General features: G+C 36.5%; 1 protein-coding gene across 1 annotated transcript in view; it reads right to left on the minus strand.

Moving 5' to 3' along the window:
* Positions 1-19,505, minus strand: part of SHOC2 (soc-2 suppressor of clear homolog (C. elegans)) — a 47,608-nt gene that overhangs the window by 17,357 nt on the left and 10,746 nt on the right. The window contains exon 2 of the mRNA XM_006879939.1: positions 15,311-15,448. Coding sequence (XP_006880001.1) covers positions 15,311-15,448 — 138 coding nt within the window. The remainder of the gene's footprint in view (positions 1-15,310; positions 15,449-19,505) is intronic.

Raw genomic sequence — 19,505 nt, forward strand, 5'->3', positions numbered from 1 at the left:
GTAGTGGAATTGCTGGGTCAAATGGTATCTTTATTTGCAACTTTTTGAGAAAGCGCCACAATGGTTTCCACAGTGGTTGCACCATTTTACACTCCCACCAACAGTGAATAAGGGTTCCAGTCTCTCCACAACCTCGCCAGCATTTGTACATAGACATCTTTTAAATGGCATTTATATCAAGAGGCTATACTACTCATGACAAAACTCAAGTTAAATTGTTAACATCTATTTGCATGACTTCTAGCTTTTAAGTTCATCTGTTTTATAGCTAGAAACATCTCACATTCTAACAATGAAAAGAATAAGGGAGAAATGCCCTGTGAAGAGTACATTGCATCTGCATAATGAAAAGCAAAATAAAAGCACTCAGAATTTTTATTCTAAAATTCCTAATTAGAGGTGCCTGACATTTAAGCAACTTTACATGGACCCTCAATTTATTGTACTTTGTAGATACTGCATTCTTTACTGAAAACTGATAATCTGATGGTTCTAACATTTCAAACTTTTCTATATTGCTACCACACACTTCACAGTCTTCAGTATAGTGTAAATATAACATACACATACCAGGGAAGACAAAGCCCCCATGATTCACTGTATTATCATGTCTGTTTTCTTGACTGGTCTGGATTGTGACAGCATCATACTCATCTCTACAGTCTGCACAGAGGACACCAATCCCTTTGTCATCAAAGCTTCACACCACACCATAAATGTTTATTTTCATTCATGAATCCTTTCCTAGACATCAGGGATTCTCTAAAGGAGTCCAGGTGGTATGGTGGTTAAAACACTGAGCTGCTAACTAACAAGTCCTAAATCAACCCTACCAGTGTGCAACATGAGTGAAATATACTGTTTCCATAAAGATCTACAGCTTTAGAAACCTGATGCGACAGGTCTACTATGTTGTGAAGGGTTGACTCTAAGTCAGAAATTTGCACAACCACAATGAACTTGATTTTCTGGAAATCAAGAACCTTAGTAAATAACACATATTTGATGTTTATTCAAAGTTTATAATAAAGCAAAAGTTGAGAGGCATTACAGAGGTGATTTCCATCCTATAAAATTGTCTTTTATGAAAGAGAAATATAGATTACTTAATTTAAAATCCTTTGTAATATCAATTTCATCCTCTTCAAATCAGTCATCAAATTGTTTTTGTGCTCTTAATATATATTTCCCATTACCAGTTCTTTCTATAACTATTCCCATATCACTTCTAACCAAAACTATCACAACAGAGTTCTCTGTCCTTAAAGACTATACTTTTCTTTAGCACTCAATCCCCACTATCTAATGATTTGGAGTAAATTTGGATTTTCATTTTTTCATTCCCTTAAGGGAAAAAAAAGACCCCCCTAAAACTAAAAATTACCTTTTGAGTATCTCTGCTCCCACTCTACCAAATATAAAAAATTTTTCCCAAATATTTAAGGTTGTTCATGATATAGCTCTCCTCCACCACCAGCTACACTTCCTGTGCTGCCTGCTGTATAAACACATGATGCTAAACTTAAGACACAGTCTGCCAATATTCTCAAGATGTGTACAGTCCAGGGAGTGAAACAGTTTCATAAATAACTACAATAATTAGTAGATTATGGCAATGATTTAAGAGAAGTCTGAACAGAATGCTTTGAATGAGGAAGGAGAGGAAACTTTCAGTAAGAAGACTTTTTAAAAAGACGGTAGATATTTCCCAGAGAGAAGCATTATCTTTACTTCTAAGAATAATAGGAATGAAGACAATGTGAGCAAAGAAGAAACACAAAAATGAAGAGGTAGGAAATTTGGAAACCTTATATTTATACTGTGAGGCTAAGTTTTCTTTAAAAAATTAAGTCATTACAATAAATTATGTGAGGGAAAAAAATTTAAGCTAGCCACCTTGACATTTGATAAAATGACAAGTGATGAGAAAGAGATCACAAAAATGGCAGGAAGAGCAATTTGCGAATAATCCAGCATACAGTTTAATTCCCTGCCACTGAGGCAATTGTGACTCACATCAGTAACCCTGGAGGACAGAGTAGAGAACTGACCCTATCGGGTAGCCAAGGCTGGAATAGTTATGGACGCAGACTGCTGTATCCTTCTCCCACAGAGCTGCTGGTGGGTTCAAATCAAAGACCTTTCAGTTAGTAGCCAAGTGTTTTAACCACTGTATGTCAAGGCTCCTTAGGATTTAGGGTAAAAATATATTAAGTGATTTCAAATGACCAGCACAGTTAGAAGAAAAATCAGTGAGTTCCTTGACAAACTCTCTTTCTTCAAGATCTTCACTGACATAGCTCTTTGACACAAAAAAAACCTAGCATGCTCATTCTTCCCTCCACACTGTCTGACTGCCCATAATGTAATTCTCATATAATGTATATTTTTCCCCTATATGGAGTTCAATATATTCAATTCTTTCTCTGGACAGCCTATCAAGATCTTATTGAATTCTATAAATGAAATTCAAGCCATTCACTGTCTTTACCATAAATTGGCACTGAACTATATTTGGTACCATGTTTTAAGTTTTTAATTTCATGGTTTAGTTAACTCCCCACCAGACTAAAAATGCTTTAGGTGAAGGGTCTTACCATATCTATCTCCACAAAGAATTTAAGTATACAGCAAGGTTTTTTATTTATACTTCTCAAATATTTCTCAATCTGTCTTCTTTTCCATAAAATCCCGGTAACAGTGACAGTGGGACATCATGGCTGCTAATGAAAAGGCTCAAATGTGCCACCACTCCATGAGAGAAAGATGGGGCAGTTGGCTGCGATGAGGACGTGCCACCTAAGAAAGCTCAAGAGGCAGCTCTGCCCTATTTTCTATGCTTATTATGAACTGGAATCAACTGGCTGGCTCTAAGAAGTGTGAGGATTCCATAAGCGAAGAGATACAAATTTATAGAAGGCTAATTAAAAAAAATCCAAACAAACTGTTTTCTTGGACTTACTCTTTAAAACAGTATGTTTTAAAGAAAACATACCATATATTTATTATAAAACATTCTAAAAGTATGATTTTATAATAAAACATAAAACATACTTTGTTGGACATGTAGTGTACCACCAAATAAATGCTGGCTTACAATGAACCCATAAGACAGACTGAAGGACTTTCTAGAGAAGGACCCATCAGCAACCTTGTTTGCTGAAAGTGAGGGGGGACATAAAACACCTACTGCAGAAGATTGACGTGTACTGCCTTCAATATGGATTATATTTCAACATCAAGAAAAATTCTGACCACTGTACCAATAGACAATGTCATAATGTTGCAGGTGCCGCCACGTCAAGTACAACTGTTACAGCTACTGTGTCAATCTACCTCACTAAGAGTTTTCTTAATTTTCCCTGACCCACTGCTTTACTAAGAAGGTTGTCTTTTTTAGCAATTGAGACTTTCCCAACAACATGTCTAAAGTAACAGAATGAAACTCAAGTTATTCTTGCTTCTATTGAGTATTTTAAATTTTGATCAATGCCAATCAAAAGGCTCTATCAAGTTCCTTTCCATGAAAACTGAAGATAGTACCTAGTGACTGATTTGCAAAATAGGGAAAGAGGGACAGTATCAATTCTTTGCCTATTTTGTGCCAACTGCCAGCATTTAAACTGGTAAAGAAAATTTCATACAAGTAGAAAAATTGTATCCGACTGTTAAAAACTTCAAATACTCAGCTAAAATGTAACCTGTTATACATAAGTGAATATATATTTTAAAAAAAAAGGCAGTCAGCTGTTACAAAACTGGAAGTAGGGCAATAATTCTTTTTTGCTCTTTCATAACACTCCTTTCATTACAGATGAGAAGGGGGGGGGAAGGCAATTTCATTGTGACTGCCTCTGAAAATCTGCAGGAGGGTCAAGTAAGAGTCCTTTCCACGTCCATGGCACACAAGCAAGGGGTCTCTGAAGTTAATCAGAAGAGGTAAAGACTTACTAATAATAGAAAGTCCTCACAGTTTTGCTCCATCAACTACATACTTCATTCAATCAACTTTACAGTAGATGAGTAGTTGTTGTTACGTGCTGTCGAGTTCCCTGTGACTCATAGCGACCATATGTACAACAGCCTTAAACCATGCTTTATCCCCATTACCCCAGTGATTGAATCAATCCATGTTATCAAGGATCTTCCTCTCCTGCACTGTTCCTCCACCCTCCCAAGCATGATGTTTCTCTTCAAGAACTAATCCTGTCTTGCAACATGTCCAAAGTACATTGAACGAAGCTTCAAAATCCTTGCCTCCAAGGAGTAGCCTGGCTTCACCCTCTCCAGGATGAACTTGTTTGTTCTCCTAGCAGTCCACAGTATATTCAATACGCTTCTCCAGAACCAAAGCTCAAAGGTATCAACTCTCCTTCTATCATCCCTAGTTATTGTCCAGCTCTCTGATGCACAGCAAGTAACTGCAAAGACCACGGTCTGTATCAGGCACACTTAGTCTCCTGTAACTGACATCACTGCTCTTTAGTACTTTGGAGAGGTCTCTGACAGCAGACTTTCCTAATGCAATTCATTTTTTAATTTCCTGGCTGCTGGTATCAAGAGTGCTGATTGTAGAGTCAAGCAAAGTGAAGCTGTTAACTATCTCAATCTCGTCACCATCTATCATGAGGCTGCCAATCGGCCCAGTGGTGAGAATATTTGTTTTGCTGACGCTGCTCTTCAATCTATATTAGAGGCTTCAGTCCTTGACCTTTTGCAGCAAGTGCTTCAATATTTATTTTTTTTATAATTGTCACTGAAATCTTTCAGCCAATCTAAAATATTTTTAGTGGTAATAAACATAGTATTATAGCCAAATTCTAAATTTTATCAACAGAAAAAGCCAATGAATATTACTAGATTCCTGCAACTTCTCTTCAAAAACCAAAACAACGTAAGTTTCAAATCAGTTGAGTGACTCCAACTCATGGTACCCTCATGCATGCCAATGTAGAACTGTGCTGCCTAGGGTTTTCAATGGCTGACTTTGCATGAATAGATCACCAAACTCTTCATTCTGAGATAAACAGATGGACTCAAACCTTCAACCATTCAGTTACCATCCTAGTACACTGTCAACACTATTCGCCGTCTCCAAAACAGATTTCTGTAATTTAAAATTACAAAGTGAATTTAAAAAATGTTGTAGTGAAATTACTAAATGACATCACCAAAATTATTAACAATTTAAATTAGACAAATGGTAGCTTCAACTTTCCTGGACTTTGGTTGAAACTTTTCTTCTTTCTTTCTTTCTTTCATTGCTCCCTTGAAGAAGTGGAGGGGTCTAAACTTTTAGACACATAATCTATGAGACTATGCTATTCTGGTGCAAAACTAATCCACAGTTGCAAAGGCACTGAAGAGTCTGCTTCTTCAGACAATCATTTGAATTTTATCAAACTCTTTTGTATACCCCTCAGTAAAATGAGGGAGGTTGAGAAGATTGAAAATGGAATATCAAAACTCTCTTATGCTTCAAAGAAATCCTGACATCAGAAGTCTGGCATTTACTGTGATTCAACCCCTCCTCCCCAGTGGTTTCAACTCTAACCCTTTTTCAATAAGTGGTTTTAACCACAAACTAAACAGCAACCTAGAAATCAAGCCATAGCTTGCTTTAATGTTGAACCATTGCAACTAAGAAATAAATGTTACTGGGCTTCTGTGTATAAATGTAGGTGGTTCATTGCCAATCAATGGCATTTAGCTTTTAAGTGCTTAATGTCTGACTGTAAATTGTTCAGTGTTCACTTTGATAGCTTGCTTTCTTATGCTGTCAGATTTTTAAACATGGCTAAATCAAGCTGCTATGAATTAAAACAAGATGCTTTCAATTTTAGCAAATATAATCAGCATCCTTAGGTTAACGGAGTAGATCTTTTAAATAAGATTAATGGTCCCAATCTTATTTTAACAGAAAGAAAAAAAAATCAGGAAAGAGGACATAGTTCTAAAGATGAAATAATGTTAAAGGGACATTTTTAAGAAATATTAAAATAAAAATAAGCGATACAAAAACTCTTAAATGTCAAAAATTCAAAGACTATAACTAAAAAGAAAACTAGTCAGATATAAGTTGCACTGTAACTATGTTGTTGTTGTTAAGTGCCATCAAGTCGCAGGCAACTCATAGCCACTCTGTAACTATGTATAACCTAAATAATAAAATGCTATTTGTTGACACTGTTAATTACTGTTAACATTTCTGAAAGCTCAGTGCAACAGAAAGACCTCTAAATTGTTCTGTGTTCCAAAAGGTCTTAATGCATATTTCTGTCTTTATTTCATTTTGAAAAGAAATATAAAGTAATTTTCCCCCTACATTATACACTCCAGTGTCTCAGGTAAAATAAAATATACTGCAGAAAGGTTTATGGATTTCAAAAACATTGTTTGGGGGGTGGGGGTGAAAAGACTTTTGAGATGAAATTAAATATATTCTTTTGCTCCTGAGTCTTGAAGTGGAAAACATTACAAGAAAAATTCTTTTTTCTTTAACAGTGTAAGACTATGATTAAACTAGAGAAACTAAGTTATGATTTTAAGTGCAACCAGCTATCATACTCTTCCCCCATTTCTTTCTTTCTCATATCCAGTGAATTATCAGTGATACTGGTACTGCTGAGATTGCAAGTAAATGCCAATGTTTATAAGACAAGGGGCCCTAATAGAACAGTAGTTAAACACTTGACTGATAACTGAACAGTTGGTAGTTTGAACCTACTGGTAGCTCTGCTGAAGAAAATACCTAGCAACCTTCTCCTATAATAATTTTAGTCTAATTATGCTCTGCTCTACAGGGTCACCAAGAGTAAGAAATGACTCGATGGCACACAATGTTAACTCTCAATGCAGGAGTCCAGGAGCACAATGGTTAAACTGTTGGTTGCTAACTAAATGTGTGGTGGCTTCAATCCACCAAACCACTCTATGAAAGAAAAGACTTGGCAATCTTCTCTGTCATAGCAAGTCATTAGGAGTAGATATCAAGCTGAGAGAATAAACTCCACTCTCTAGAGTGACAGGTAGTCTAAGAGTGCTCCTGTTTAAATAAACACAGGAGACACAGAAAAAGAAATAAAAACAAATAGATTTCAGTTCTACTTCTTAATCCTTCCTGGATTAGTTAACAACAAAAGGATATAGAGAATACTATAGAGAATACTCCTCAAGAGCACTGAGATAAACATATAATTAGACTAAGAAAATTCAGTAAGTTATAAAAACTAGAATCAGTGTAAAACTTATAGTAAAATGCATGGAACAGGAATCAATAAGCAGCTCAGAAAATATAAAGCCCCTTAATATGTGTATATATATACAGAGAGAGGGAATTCTGGTGGCTTAGTGGTAAGGAGTTGTGCTGCCAGCTCAAAGGAATGTGGTTTGAATCCATCAGATGTTTGTTGGGAGAAAGAGGAGTAATCACTTCACGTGCGATTGTCTACAAAAGCCTGCTGAAAGTCAGCTATGGGTCTGTTCAGACCTGATGGTACACAACAATGTGGAAATAAAAATTAAAAGGTAAAATAATTATAGACATTTATAATGATACTGAAACTACAGATAGCAGAAATTCTAGGGCACAGTTAAAGTAGCAATCAGAAGGAAACATATAGCCTTAGGTAAAGACAGCAAAAAAGAAAAAATTCTTTAAATTACTTAAATAACTAAGGTAGTTAAAGTTCAATATAAACTATAGGACATAGGTAAGAAAAACTAAGATAAAGCATAACTAATGCAATAGAAAGCTGGAGGAAAAAAATAGTTGTATAAGTGTAAAATCTGAAATGTGATGCTCTGTACAATGGAATACCAGGCAGCCTAAAGTGGGTGAAAGGGGGTAAGAATAAGAAAGCTTTCTATACAGTGTTATAAAATGATCTCCACAAAACACAGCTAAGTAGGAAAAAGCAAGATGTGTATCATTCATTAAGATAAAGAAGAGATAGAGGGTAAGATAAATGCAGAATTAAAAATTAATATTCTGTTATATAAAACCATACTCTTAGAAAGACTCAGAATATTACTAGTTACTTCTTTGGGAGGAGCTAGAGAATTGAATAGATGAAAAGTAAAGCTGGAAGATTTATCACTGCTTATTTCTTATGAATCTTATTTTTGTGAACAATATCACAGTATTAATTATTCAAAAAATAAGTCTAATTTTTTCAAACTTTTGCCAGGATTTCTCTTTTTTCCCTTTTTACTTTTTATAATATTAATTAATATTAATTTTAATCTTATTACTTGAATTTTTCTCAAGTTCAGGTAAATATTCTAGAATTACATGTTTCTTCACTGCATTACCTCATCTTCTTTTAGAACTTCTAATCCTACTGCTTATGACTTTTAAAGTTTTCCCTTATTTTGTACATTTTCCAGTCTTTTTTGTCTACATGCTAGAAGATTTCTCCTGTTCTATTCCTCAGCTCACTATTTTAGACTTTATGTTCAATGTATTAAACCACATTTTCTATTAAATTCTGGCAAATATGTTGCCAGCAACTTTATTCTTTGTCTCTTCCCTGTACCACATGGATCATATTTTACAATTAGAATATATATTAATTTTTTTCCCAAGGGAAAAAGGTATACTAAAGCAATAAAACAGAAGCATAGCTAGTGAAAGGTAGGCCATGCAAAAGAGTTAAAGTGAAACAGAACAAAAGGAAAAGGGAGAATGGTCCCCTGGAAAGACAGGGGTGAAGCATGCTGTCAGAAGACAAGGAGGGAAAAGAGATTATAGTACACATTTCTGGTATCTAAAAATGTCAGAAGCCTTGGAGCACTTACTGAAGGAGGATTACACCTCAACATTAAGAAAACTAAACTCCTCAAAACCGTATAAATATAGAACGCTCTGGTGGCCTAGTGGCAAGAAGCTGCACTGCAATCCTGAAGGTGTGCAGTTCAAACCCACCAGATGCTCTGCTGGAGGCAAACTCCTCCTGTGCCAGTCAGATCCAATTCGATGGTGGTACACCAAATTAAAAATAAATAAGTAATTTTTTTTAAAAAAACTGTGCAAACATGTGACATCGCTCGCAATAAACAGGAAAAAAAGGAAGTTGTCAAGAATTTAATTTGACTTGGACTAAAAGAATCAACATTCATAGAAAAAGCAGTTTAAAAAAAAATTCAAACAATATAACGTACTGGGAAAATAAATAAGAATGGAAGACCAAAAATGGGAAATAAATGACTGTGGAAGACTGATGAAGAATTGATGCCTTTGCATTTTGTTGTTGTTGTCACTGGAAAATGTCATCATGTTTGCCAAAGTGGTGGGTCAGTGAAACAGAGGAAGAACATCAATAAAACAGACTGACAAAAATCAACACCAAAAATGAATGGGCTTATGAACAGTAGACACCGAGGTGACACAGGATAGGGCATAGTTTGGTCCTGCTGTGCAAGGAGTTGGAGTTGACTCACTGTTACCTAATCTACCAACAGGCTTCATTTCTTCTAGGTTTCTTTTCTTCATCTAGGTTGGCCATTTAAAAAAAAAAACCAAAATAACAAACGAAAAAAAAAAAACAACAACAACAAAAAACCCCAAAACTGCTCAATCTCTACCATCCTGGACCTGAAACCTGATGCTTTGATTTATAGAATAACTTTTGTAGGACATCTGTTATAGATATTAGTAGAACAGTTCATTGTGTTATGTATATAACTTTGCCTTTCAGAGGCATATAAATGAGAACACTTGCTCTTTTACCACTATAGATCATGTTATTAATTGTTAGGGACTGTACATTACGACTCATAGTGACCCTATGAACAACAGGCCTGACCCTTGGCCCCATACTGCACCATCCTCAAGAACGCGGTGATCTCAAGCTCACTCTGATAGTCACTGTGTCTATTCACCTTGTTGAGAGTCTTCCTCACTTTTGCTGAGCCTCCACCACTCCCAGTACGATGTCTTTCTCTGAGGACTGGGGCCTCATGAAAATATTCCCAATGTGAGATCATGCTTCACCATCCTTGCCTCTAAGTAACACTCTAGGTACACTTCCTACAAGACAGATCTGCTTGTTCTTTTGGCAGCCCAGGGTCTATTTAATACTCTTTACCAACACCACAACTGAAAGGCATTGACTCTACTTCAGTCTCTGTTACTCACTGTCCAGCTTTCACATGCACAAAGATATATGAGTAATAATAGTCTATAAAAAGTCTTGGGTCAAGAATTAGAAAGACAGGTTATTTGTTAGCTATTATTATATCTTAAAGAAGTCCTAGCTTGCTTTTCTGTAAATAATTACTTGTTTCATAAATCTTATGGGAGTCTATTCTAACTAATAAAAAGAAATTTCCCTATAATTGCTTCAGTATCATGTAATAATAGACTAGAGAATTCAAATAAAGTCTCCAACTTAAAAAAAAAAAAAAGCAAGCCAAAGATCAAAACATCATCTTAAAAAAAACTAGAGGGCTAGAAAAATATGGTGGCAGCTGTTAGATGTCACTGAGTTGATTACAACTTATAGCAATCCTATGTACAACACGTTGCCCTATCATTTGGCATCCTGACAATCTCCACCTCGCCTAAATCCACTGTTGCAGTTATTGTGTCAGTTCATTTAGTTGAGGAACTTCCTCTCTCTTGCTGACTCTTCTCCCTTTCCCAGATGATAACTTTTTCCAAGGACTGGAACCTCCTGACAACATGCCCAAAGCATACAGTTTCATAATCTTTGCCTCTAAGGAGCACCCTGGTTGTGGTTCTTCCAAGATAGATGTGTTTGTTCTTTTCACAGCCGATGGGAGTATTCGTTATGTTTCACCAAAATCAGAATTCAAAAGCACTGACTCTTCATCAGTTTTTCCTAGTCATTGTGTAACATTTATTTGCATTATGAAGACACTGAAAATATCATGATGTTGTTAAGTGTCGTCGAGATGACTCATAGCGACCCTATGAACAAAAGACCTGAACATTACTCTAAGTTCTTAGAGTTTCCAGAGAAAAGCTATTTTGGAAGTGGATGCCACTCCTACTTCCAAGCTTGTTTTAATTTGAGAGCTCCACCAAACACTGTCCACCATGGGTAACCATTATTATGTTTGACACATCAATGTCACAGTGTTTAGCATCACAGCAACCGTGAGTTAGTCCTATACAGCAAATTGACAGACCAGCAAATTGACAACTTAGAAGAATGTTTGACTGAAAACAATTATAACCAGTCCACACTCAAGCCTCAACCAAACCAGAAAACACACCTTTGTAGAATCCAGCTGCCCCACTCATCTTCCCAAACTAGAAAGCAGCCCCAAACTGGCGACCAAATGGCTCTTTAAATATGAGGCCAAATCTAATCAGCTCAAACCCAACTGCAAGCAAATAGTCCATACCTAAGCCTCAACCAGAACGGAAAACACATCTTTGTAGAATCCAGATGCTCCACTCATCTTTCCAAACTGGAAAGCAGCCTGAAAATACCACAATTAGCAAATAATGAGTAATTACCTAGATAGAAGACAGTCTAGGAACCAGAAATAAGTAAAACACTGTAGATTTTTCTCTTAAGAGAACTTACAAAACCAGAAGATGAGCCTGAAAGGCCAAGGAATGTTTCTGGCAAGAACAGATTCCTAGAGCCAGTCACGTACAAGGACCCTAATAATAAATATCCTACTGCAGAAGGACTCTCTAAGGGGTTGCACTCTATCACCATGGATGAACCGAAAGTAAAATAGTCCTCAACTTTATGCAGCCTCAGATATGCCCACAGGTATATCAGGAATAAGAGTACAGTTACCATGCCATTTGATTGGAAAAATTCTTATTTGCCCCTCATTCCCAAAAAAGAGGTCCACACACAGCATGGATCTGGAAATAAAGGACAATGATGGGGATAGTTCAGTGTTGACTGATTTTATAAAATGTAATGAATCAAAATGATTTTATGAAACATGATGTGAATGAGGGATAGTGTGAAACACAATGTACACAAACCAATATACAATAATTTTTTTTTAAAAAGTGATCCAACTGAATGTGGAAATTACTGAACAGTATCGTGTTAATATTACATGCAAGCAAAATCTTAGGAAGATTATAAAAAAGCAGCTAACATAGAACTTTGATAGACAACTGTCAGAAATTCCAGGTGGGTTTAAAAGAAGCCACAGCACAAGGAATATGACTGCTGATGTTAAAAGGATTTTGGCTGAAAGCAGAGAATACCAGAAGGATATCTATTTGTGTTTTATTGACTATGCAAAGGCTTCAGACTGTATGGATCCTAACAAACTATGGCTGACTGAAAAGAGTGGGAATCCCGGAATACTCAACTGAGCTTATGAGAAAACTATACCTAGATGAAGAAGCTGTCTTCTGAACAGAGCAAGGAACTCTGCATGGTTTCAAATTAGGAAAGGTGTGTGTCAGAGCATTATCCTTTCTCCATATCTATTCTAGGTGTACACAGACAAATCATTTGAGAAGTTGGGCTCTATGAAGAATGTGGCATCATGATCAGAGGAAGACTCATCAGCAAAGTGAGGAGAACTTAAAACACTTACTGTAGAAGATTAAAGACTACAACCTTCAACACTGGAAGCAGGAGTGGCATCTACTTCCTAAATAACATGCCTCTGGAAACCATGAACTTGGATAAATGTTGATAGTTACAGAGGGGCTTCAGGCCTTCAACAACAACCACCATCACCTTCAATATGGGTTACTTTTCAACATCAAGAAGAAAAAAATATCTCCCCGGGGCCAAAAGACAGTATCATGATAGATGGAGAAGAGAACAAAATTGTCAATGATTTCATCTTGCTTAGATCCACAATCAATAATCTTAGCACCAGCAACCAGGAAATCAAAAGATGTATTGCACTGGGAAAGGCTGCTTTCAGGGACCTCTTCAAAGTGCTGAAGAGCAATGATGTCAGTTTGAATACTAAGGTGCACTAGATCTAACTCATAATGTTTTCATTTACTTGCTATGTAGCTGAAAGTTGAACAATGACTAACAGAAGAACGACTAATTTCTTTGAGCTGTGGTTCTGGAGAAGAGTGCTGAATATAACACGGACTGCCAAAAGGACAACCAAGTATGTCTTGGAAAAAATGTAGATAGGGTTCTTGGAAGGAAGGATAGTGAAACTCCAGTTCATATACTTTTTCGTTAAAATGGGCCAGTCCTTTGAAAAGGACATCATGCTTGGGAAGGTGGAGGGTCAGAGGAGGATAAGACCCTCAACGAGATAGATGGACTGGCACAGGGACTGTAACGGTGGGCTCAAATATGTCAGACATGGCGAGGATAGCACAGAATAGGGCAGGGTTCAGATCCACTGTTTTGGGGGTCATTATGAGTTGTAGCTGACCGGATGGCACTTCACAACAACAAGGAGACTAGAAAAATCTGCAGTATTGGACATGGACAGATTAAAGTGGTCCCTTTTGGGTACCTGAAAATAACAAAAAGGATATCATCATAAATTTAAAATTTTTTTCATTTCTACTTTTTTATTTAGTTATTGTTATAAATTGAAATATATCCCTCCAAAATACAAGGGTTTGTCAAAAATTTACTTGAACATGAAAAACATCATGAAGATAGTGCAAGGTTTTGATATGTTGTTCATAGGGTAGCTTTAAGTCATAGTCAACTCAACGACACCCAACAACAAAAATATGTGAGTAAAGGAGCCCTAATAGCACAGTGATTAAATATTAGACTGCTAACTAAGAAAGGCAATAATTTGAAACCACCAGCCACTCTAATCCTGTCCCTATTGCAGCACCCACTGTGTCAGTCCATCTTGTTGAGTATCTTCCTTTCTTTCGCTGGCTCGCTCCACCTTTCTGAGAATGATCTCCTTTTCCGTGGAATAGTGTCTCCTAACAATATGCCCAAGGCATGTGAGATGAAGCTTTACTATCGTAGCCTCTAAGAAACATCTGGCTCCACTTTCTCCAAGACATGTCTGTTTGACCTATTGGTAAGCCATGGGATACTCAGCATTCTTTTCCATCACCACAACTCAAAGGCATCCACCTTTCTTCTCTCACCCTTATTCACTGTCCAGCTCTCAGATGCATAGCAAGTGACTGAAAAGAACATGGCTTAAATCATGCTCATCTTTCAGCTGACATTATTTATTGCTCTTCGATATTTTAGAGAGGTCCCTGACAGCAGACTTTTCCAGTACTACTTGTACCAATGGTGTTGATTCTGGATCCAAGCAAGACAAAATCATCAACAACTTCAGTCTTTTCTCTATCTATCATTATATTACCTATTGGCCCAGTGGTGAGGACCTTTGTTTTCTTGATGTTGAGATGCAATCCATATTGCAGGCTACATAGTCTTTGATGTTCTGCATCAAGTGTGTTAGGCTATCACTTTTGGTCAACAAGGTTGTATCATCTTTATCACAAGCCTTGTTGATGAGTCAAATTTTAAATTATTTAATAACAGAATCTCTGAGATAATCATTACAAAAATTAAATAAATTTAATATTTTTTCTAAATAAACAAGATTTTAATTGCAGGAGTGGCATCCACTTCCTAAACGACATGCCTCTTGAAACCCTATGAATTCTGAGAATCATTAAGTACGTTACTCTGAGTCATGCTCAACTCGACAGCAATCAAGGACACAACAACAGTAACTAAAAAGATGTCATGAATTTTAAAAAGTCTCTTTACTGTTTGCATAAACTTATAGCACTTGGATAAATAAGACTATAAAAAATGCAGAACATAAAAAATATAAAAAATGTAGAACAAGACTATAAAAAACATAGTATAGTTTTAGGTCATCTGACTTTGGCAGTTTGGCAAAGTCCTGAAAACACAATATTGATTCAAAACATCCCTTATTGCTTCAGTATTATAAGTAAATGTTAAACTCTATTGTCTTTGTCTTCAAAACTATTTAAAATATCCCAAAACATTTTCATTGGGGCCTATTTTAGCTACATAAGGGACTATATATACAATAGTACATAACACTCTGAAAATAAAAACCAGAAAATTCACTTGGTTGCCATGTAAGCATAGAATAATGGAACAAAGACCTGACCCAATATTCTACTCTTGAAATGTTAACTTTTTTCCTTCACCAGGAAATGCAGATAAAAACCAACTTTTTTTTTGGTGCCGAAACCCGGGATCAAACCAAAAAACCAACTTTTAAATACTACCTTTTAAAGTTTAGTATCATTGAATTTTAACCTCCCTCAATTATTATTAATAAAATTAATCAAATAGAATCTTTTTACTATCCGGTCGTGTGCACGCCTATCGATGTCTTCTTTCTCCTCTCGTACCTATAGTGTCAGGGAGGTCTAGGAGTTCATTGTGCTGCAAGTCAAGGTTGGTTATCTGTGTGCAGTTTCCAATCTCTTTTGGAAGATGTTCAAGTTGATTGTGAGCTACATCCAGCGTAATGAGGTTACATAATTCACCTGCAAATTGACCAAAATAAAAATTTATTTTAGTAAGCATTATTTAAAAATATATTAAATCATATTAGTGAGAAAGTGCATTCTCTTATCTATGAACCCAAATAAACGAAACACAGTATTACCAGATACGCACCTTTTATGTGAATCTAGCAAATTATTAGTGAACATACTTGCATTGTAAGGAAAACATTTCCCTTTTCTAAATCATAAATACATTTTCTATGGGAAAAAGTCAAAGTGTGAAATCTGGAATTTTATATTCAAAATGACACTTCATAAAATAAAGATGTTTATAAATTACACCAACCTACATTAATTCTTCTCCATTTAAGGAACCAATTCAATCATAAACATTTACATATTTCATACTTTAAATAAAAAGTGACTAGCTTTATTAAACCAAATTTAGCACAAAGTTATCTGACATATCTTTTAAAAAATTCTGTATTGTGATTTTAACGAAAGTATACAGAAAAGTTGGATTTTCATTAATTCATTGTTGCACATTTTATATCTGACCTATCTTGAGTTCAATTTTAGAGTCACCTTCTATCTCAAAGTGTATATGGTGTCAAATAAACTTCTGATGTGACATAAATAAAGATCCAGAAATCTAAACTGCTTCTTAATTTAGGAGAAATCGAAAAGGTTTAAAAATAAGTTATCATTATCTTTTCTATTCTGACTTACAGAACTGTACTGGCAACATGGAATACTGATAATGTTATTCTTCCTTTAAAATAATCTTACTCTTGTTGTGTGCCATCAAGTAGATTCCCACTCAGAGCAATCCTATGCTAATTATATCAGATGTATTGGTACTCTCATGAGCTGTCTACTTAACTAAAAACAAAAAACAAAACCAGCTCAAAATTCTGAAGAATGTGTTACAAATTTTCAAGCCATTTATATATAAGCATTATTTTCACGCAAATAACATATTATACCCCCTCACACATTTGCGTCCTATGCACATATATATCTGCAAGACCATTTAAGTGGGCATGTTCTTTGCAAAAACAGAGAAACAGTGAATATTCTATACATGGGGGAATTAACTAGCAAATACTTTAATGATCTGTTTACCAAGCCATCAATTCCAAAAAGACATAAGAGATTTATGGTCATTATGTAAAACTTTCAACATGGTATGGATGTTAAAAATCCAACTTCTAAGCCAGCCTGACATTTAAAAGGTTTTTTAATTGTTATCAGATACTGCCTTAGCTTAATCTCCCAATATTCCAAGTATCTTTTTCTTATAGTATATTTATGATTCCCTGAATATGCCATACTCATTGATGATAGTCTTTTCTTTTTAGACTCACAAGGTCCATGTATATGACCTTTTCCTTGTTTTTCATTTACGTTTCCCTATCATTAAAATAGAAATTATGTCTGTATCATCTGAAAAAGCTTTTCTTTCATCATTCTGTTCAAAGAAGACCTATGATTTTCGGTGATTTTCCCCCCTCAAACAAAAATAAATTTGGATCTTACTTGTTCATATCATTAGTTACCTAGTTTCTTTTTAAACCCTCCATCATCTAAGATTTTCATAGGTACACAAACTTTATTTAGGACACAAATCTTTAATAATGAACATATTTTTTAACTGCATAATGACCGCACATTTAATTCTTAATGTTCTAGTATATCTTTTTGTTTGGTTATACTAATTTATAGAGGCTCTACCTATACTATATTCATGTTCCTCTACTGTTCATAGGGTTTTCAGAAGCGATTATTTCTGTGATTATAGTATACTGTTATTTCAGAAGTAGATGGCCAATCTAAAGCCTGTTCACTATGGATGACCAACCCCTCTGGCATTTGAGACACTGGAGGCACAGCTTTCAGCATCACAGCTAAGAATGCCAAACATACTTTCGGTAGATTTCTAGGAAGGTAATTCTTTGGAGAGGGATATCATGCTTGGGAAAGTGGAGGAAGGGCGAAGAAGACCCTCAACCTGGGGGGTTGATACAGTGACTGCAACAAAGGGTTTGTGTCAGAGATTGCCAGGCTGACACAGGGCAGAGTTCAGATTGGTTGTTCACAGAATTGCTATGAGTTGTACTTGACTTGATGGCACCTAACAACAACAATTTATAGAGGTGACCTGTTTGTTATGTGCCATTTAGTCAGAACTGACACATAGCAGACCCTATAGCAGGTTTTCAGAGGCAGTAAATCATACAAGAGGAAACCGCCAATCCTTCTCCCACAAAGCAGCTGGTGGATTTGAACCTTGTGACTTTAGAATTGCAGCACAGCTCCTTACCATAAGGCCACCAGAGTTCCTTAGGGGTGGCCGAGTGGTAAGGAAATGAGCTATCAACCGAAAGCCATGCAATTCTAATCCACCAGCTGCCCTACAAAAGACTGAAGGGACAAATTACGAGTTTTATACCCTCTGAAAACCTGCTGGAGGGGGAGCTGTGAGTCTTATCCAACTCCATAGCACTTAACAACAAAATACTGATATGTACTATAATTTAAGTAATCTTTATGTATAAATCTTCCCTTCCTAATTAGGCAGTGAAATATTCAAAGACCAAGTCTGTATATCTCCCCCAGGGTTTTACATAATGTTACTTACATAACATGAGCTCAGTTAATACTTATAAACTAATATCAACTTTCAACCCATTGGATACAGTTTGTTCTAATTTAGGCTCTTTATTCCTTCCTTGAGCAAATATATGTACATTGTGCCAAATATTTTGCTACAGGAAATACATCCATGGTGAGGGGCCCTCTATAGAAATGTGGAGTCGGCTACAACTCACAGCCACTCCACGAACCACAGATCAGAACCGGCCGTGTCCTACACCACCATCATGTTTTCTATTATACCCAAAGCCACTGTTCTGTGTCAATCCATTTTACTGAGGGTCTTCCTCAATTTTGCTAACTCTCTAACTTTCCTAGCATGATGCCTCTTCAACGACTGGTTCTTCCTGAAAATAGGCCCCAGAAGTTTCATCATCTTTGCATTTAAGGGGCACTTTGGCTGCACTTCCTTAAAGACAGATTTGTTTGGGGTTGTTTTTTAAGTCTCTTAAAAGGCGCACTGCCATGAGAAAGTCTACTGTTAGGGACCTCTCCAAAGTACTGAAGAGCAATGGTATCTCTCTGGAGTCTAAGGTGCGTCTGATACAGGCCATGGTCTTCGCAATCACTTGTTATGCACCAGAGAGTTGGACAATGACCAAGGAGGCTAGAAGGAGAATTGATGCCTTTGAGCTGTGGTGCTGGAGAAGAGTATTGAGAGTACCAGGGACTGCTAGGAAAACAAACAGATTCATCCTGGAGAGGGTTAAACCAGACTACTACTTGGAGGCAAGGATTCTGAGGCTCCGTCTAACATACTTTGGACATGTTGTGAGGAGAGACTGGTCCTTAGAGAAGGACATCATGCTTGGGAAGGTGGAGGGACAGCGCAGGAGGGGAAGGCCCTCTAGGAGGTGGATTGATTCAGTGACTGGGATAATCGGGATGGGAGTGTCAGAGACAGTGCGATTGGCACAGGAAAGAGCAGAGTTTAGGGCTGTTGTACATAGGGTCGCTATGAGTCGCAAGCGACTCACTGGCACATAACAACAACAACATAGTGTGTTGACTCAGGGACCGGAAAAATGGCATTGGGACTGACAGAGATGATGAGATTGGCTCAAGATAGGGCAGGGATCAGTGCTAATGTACATAGGGTCCCTATGAGTCACAGGCAGCTTGATGGTGCACAACAACGTAGCAAGTTCAATACTTTTCATTAACACCACAATTCAAAAGCATTGATGATTCTTCCATAGTGTCTAACTTTCAGATAGATAGAAAACAATTGGAAATACCATGGCATCAGGCACACTTTACTCTTTAAACTGACATCCATGCTCTTTAACACTTCTAAGAGGTCTTTAACAGTAGACTCCCTCAATGCCAACACCTTTAATTTCTTGACTGTTGTAACTATGCGTGTTGACTGTGGAACCAAATAAATTAAAATCATTAACAACCTTAATATTTAATCCATCTACATGATGCTGCCCATTGG

This window comes from Elephantulus edwardii, unplaced genomic scaffold (assembly GCF_000299155.1).
Source record: "Elephantulus edwardii isolate Elephantulus edwardi_28Jun2011 unplaced genomic scaffold, EleEdw1.0 scaffold00006, whole genome shotgun sequence".
NCBI lineage: Eukaryota > Metazoa > Chordata > Mammalia > Macroscelidea > Macroscelididae > Elephantulus > Elephantulus edwardii.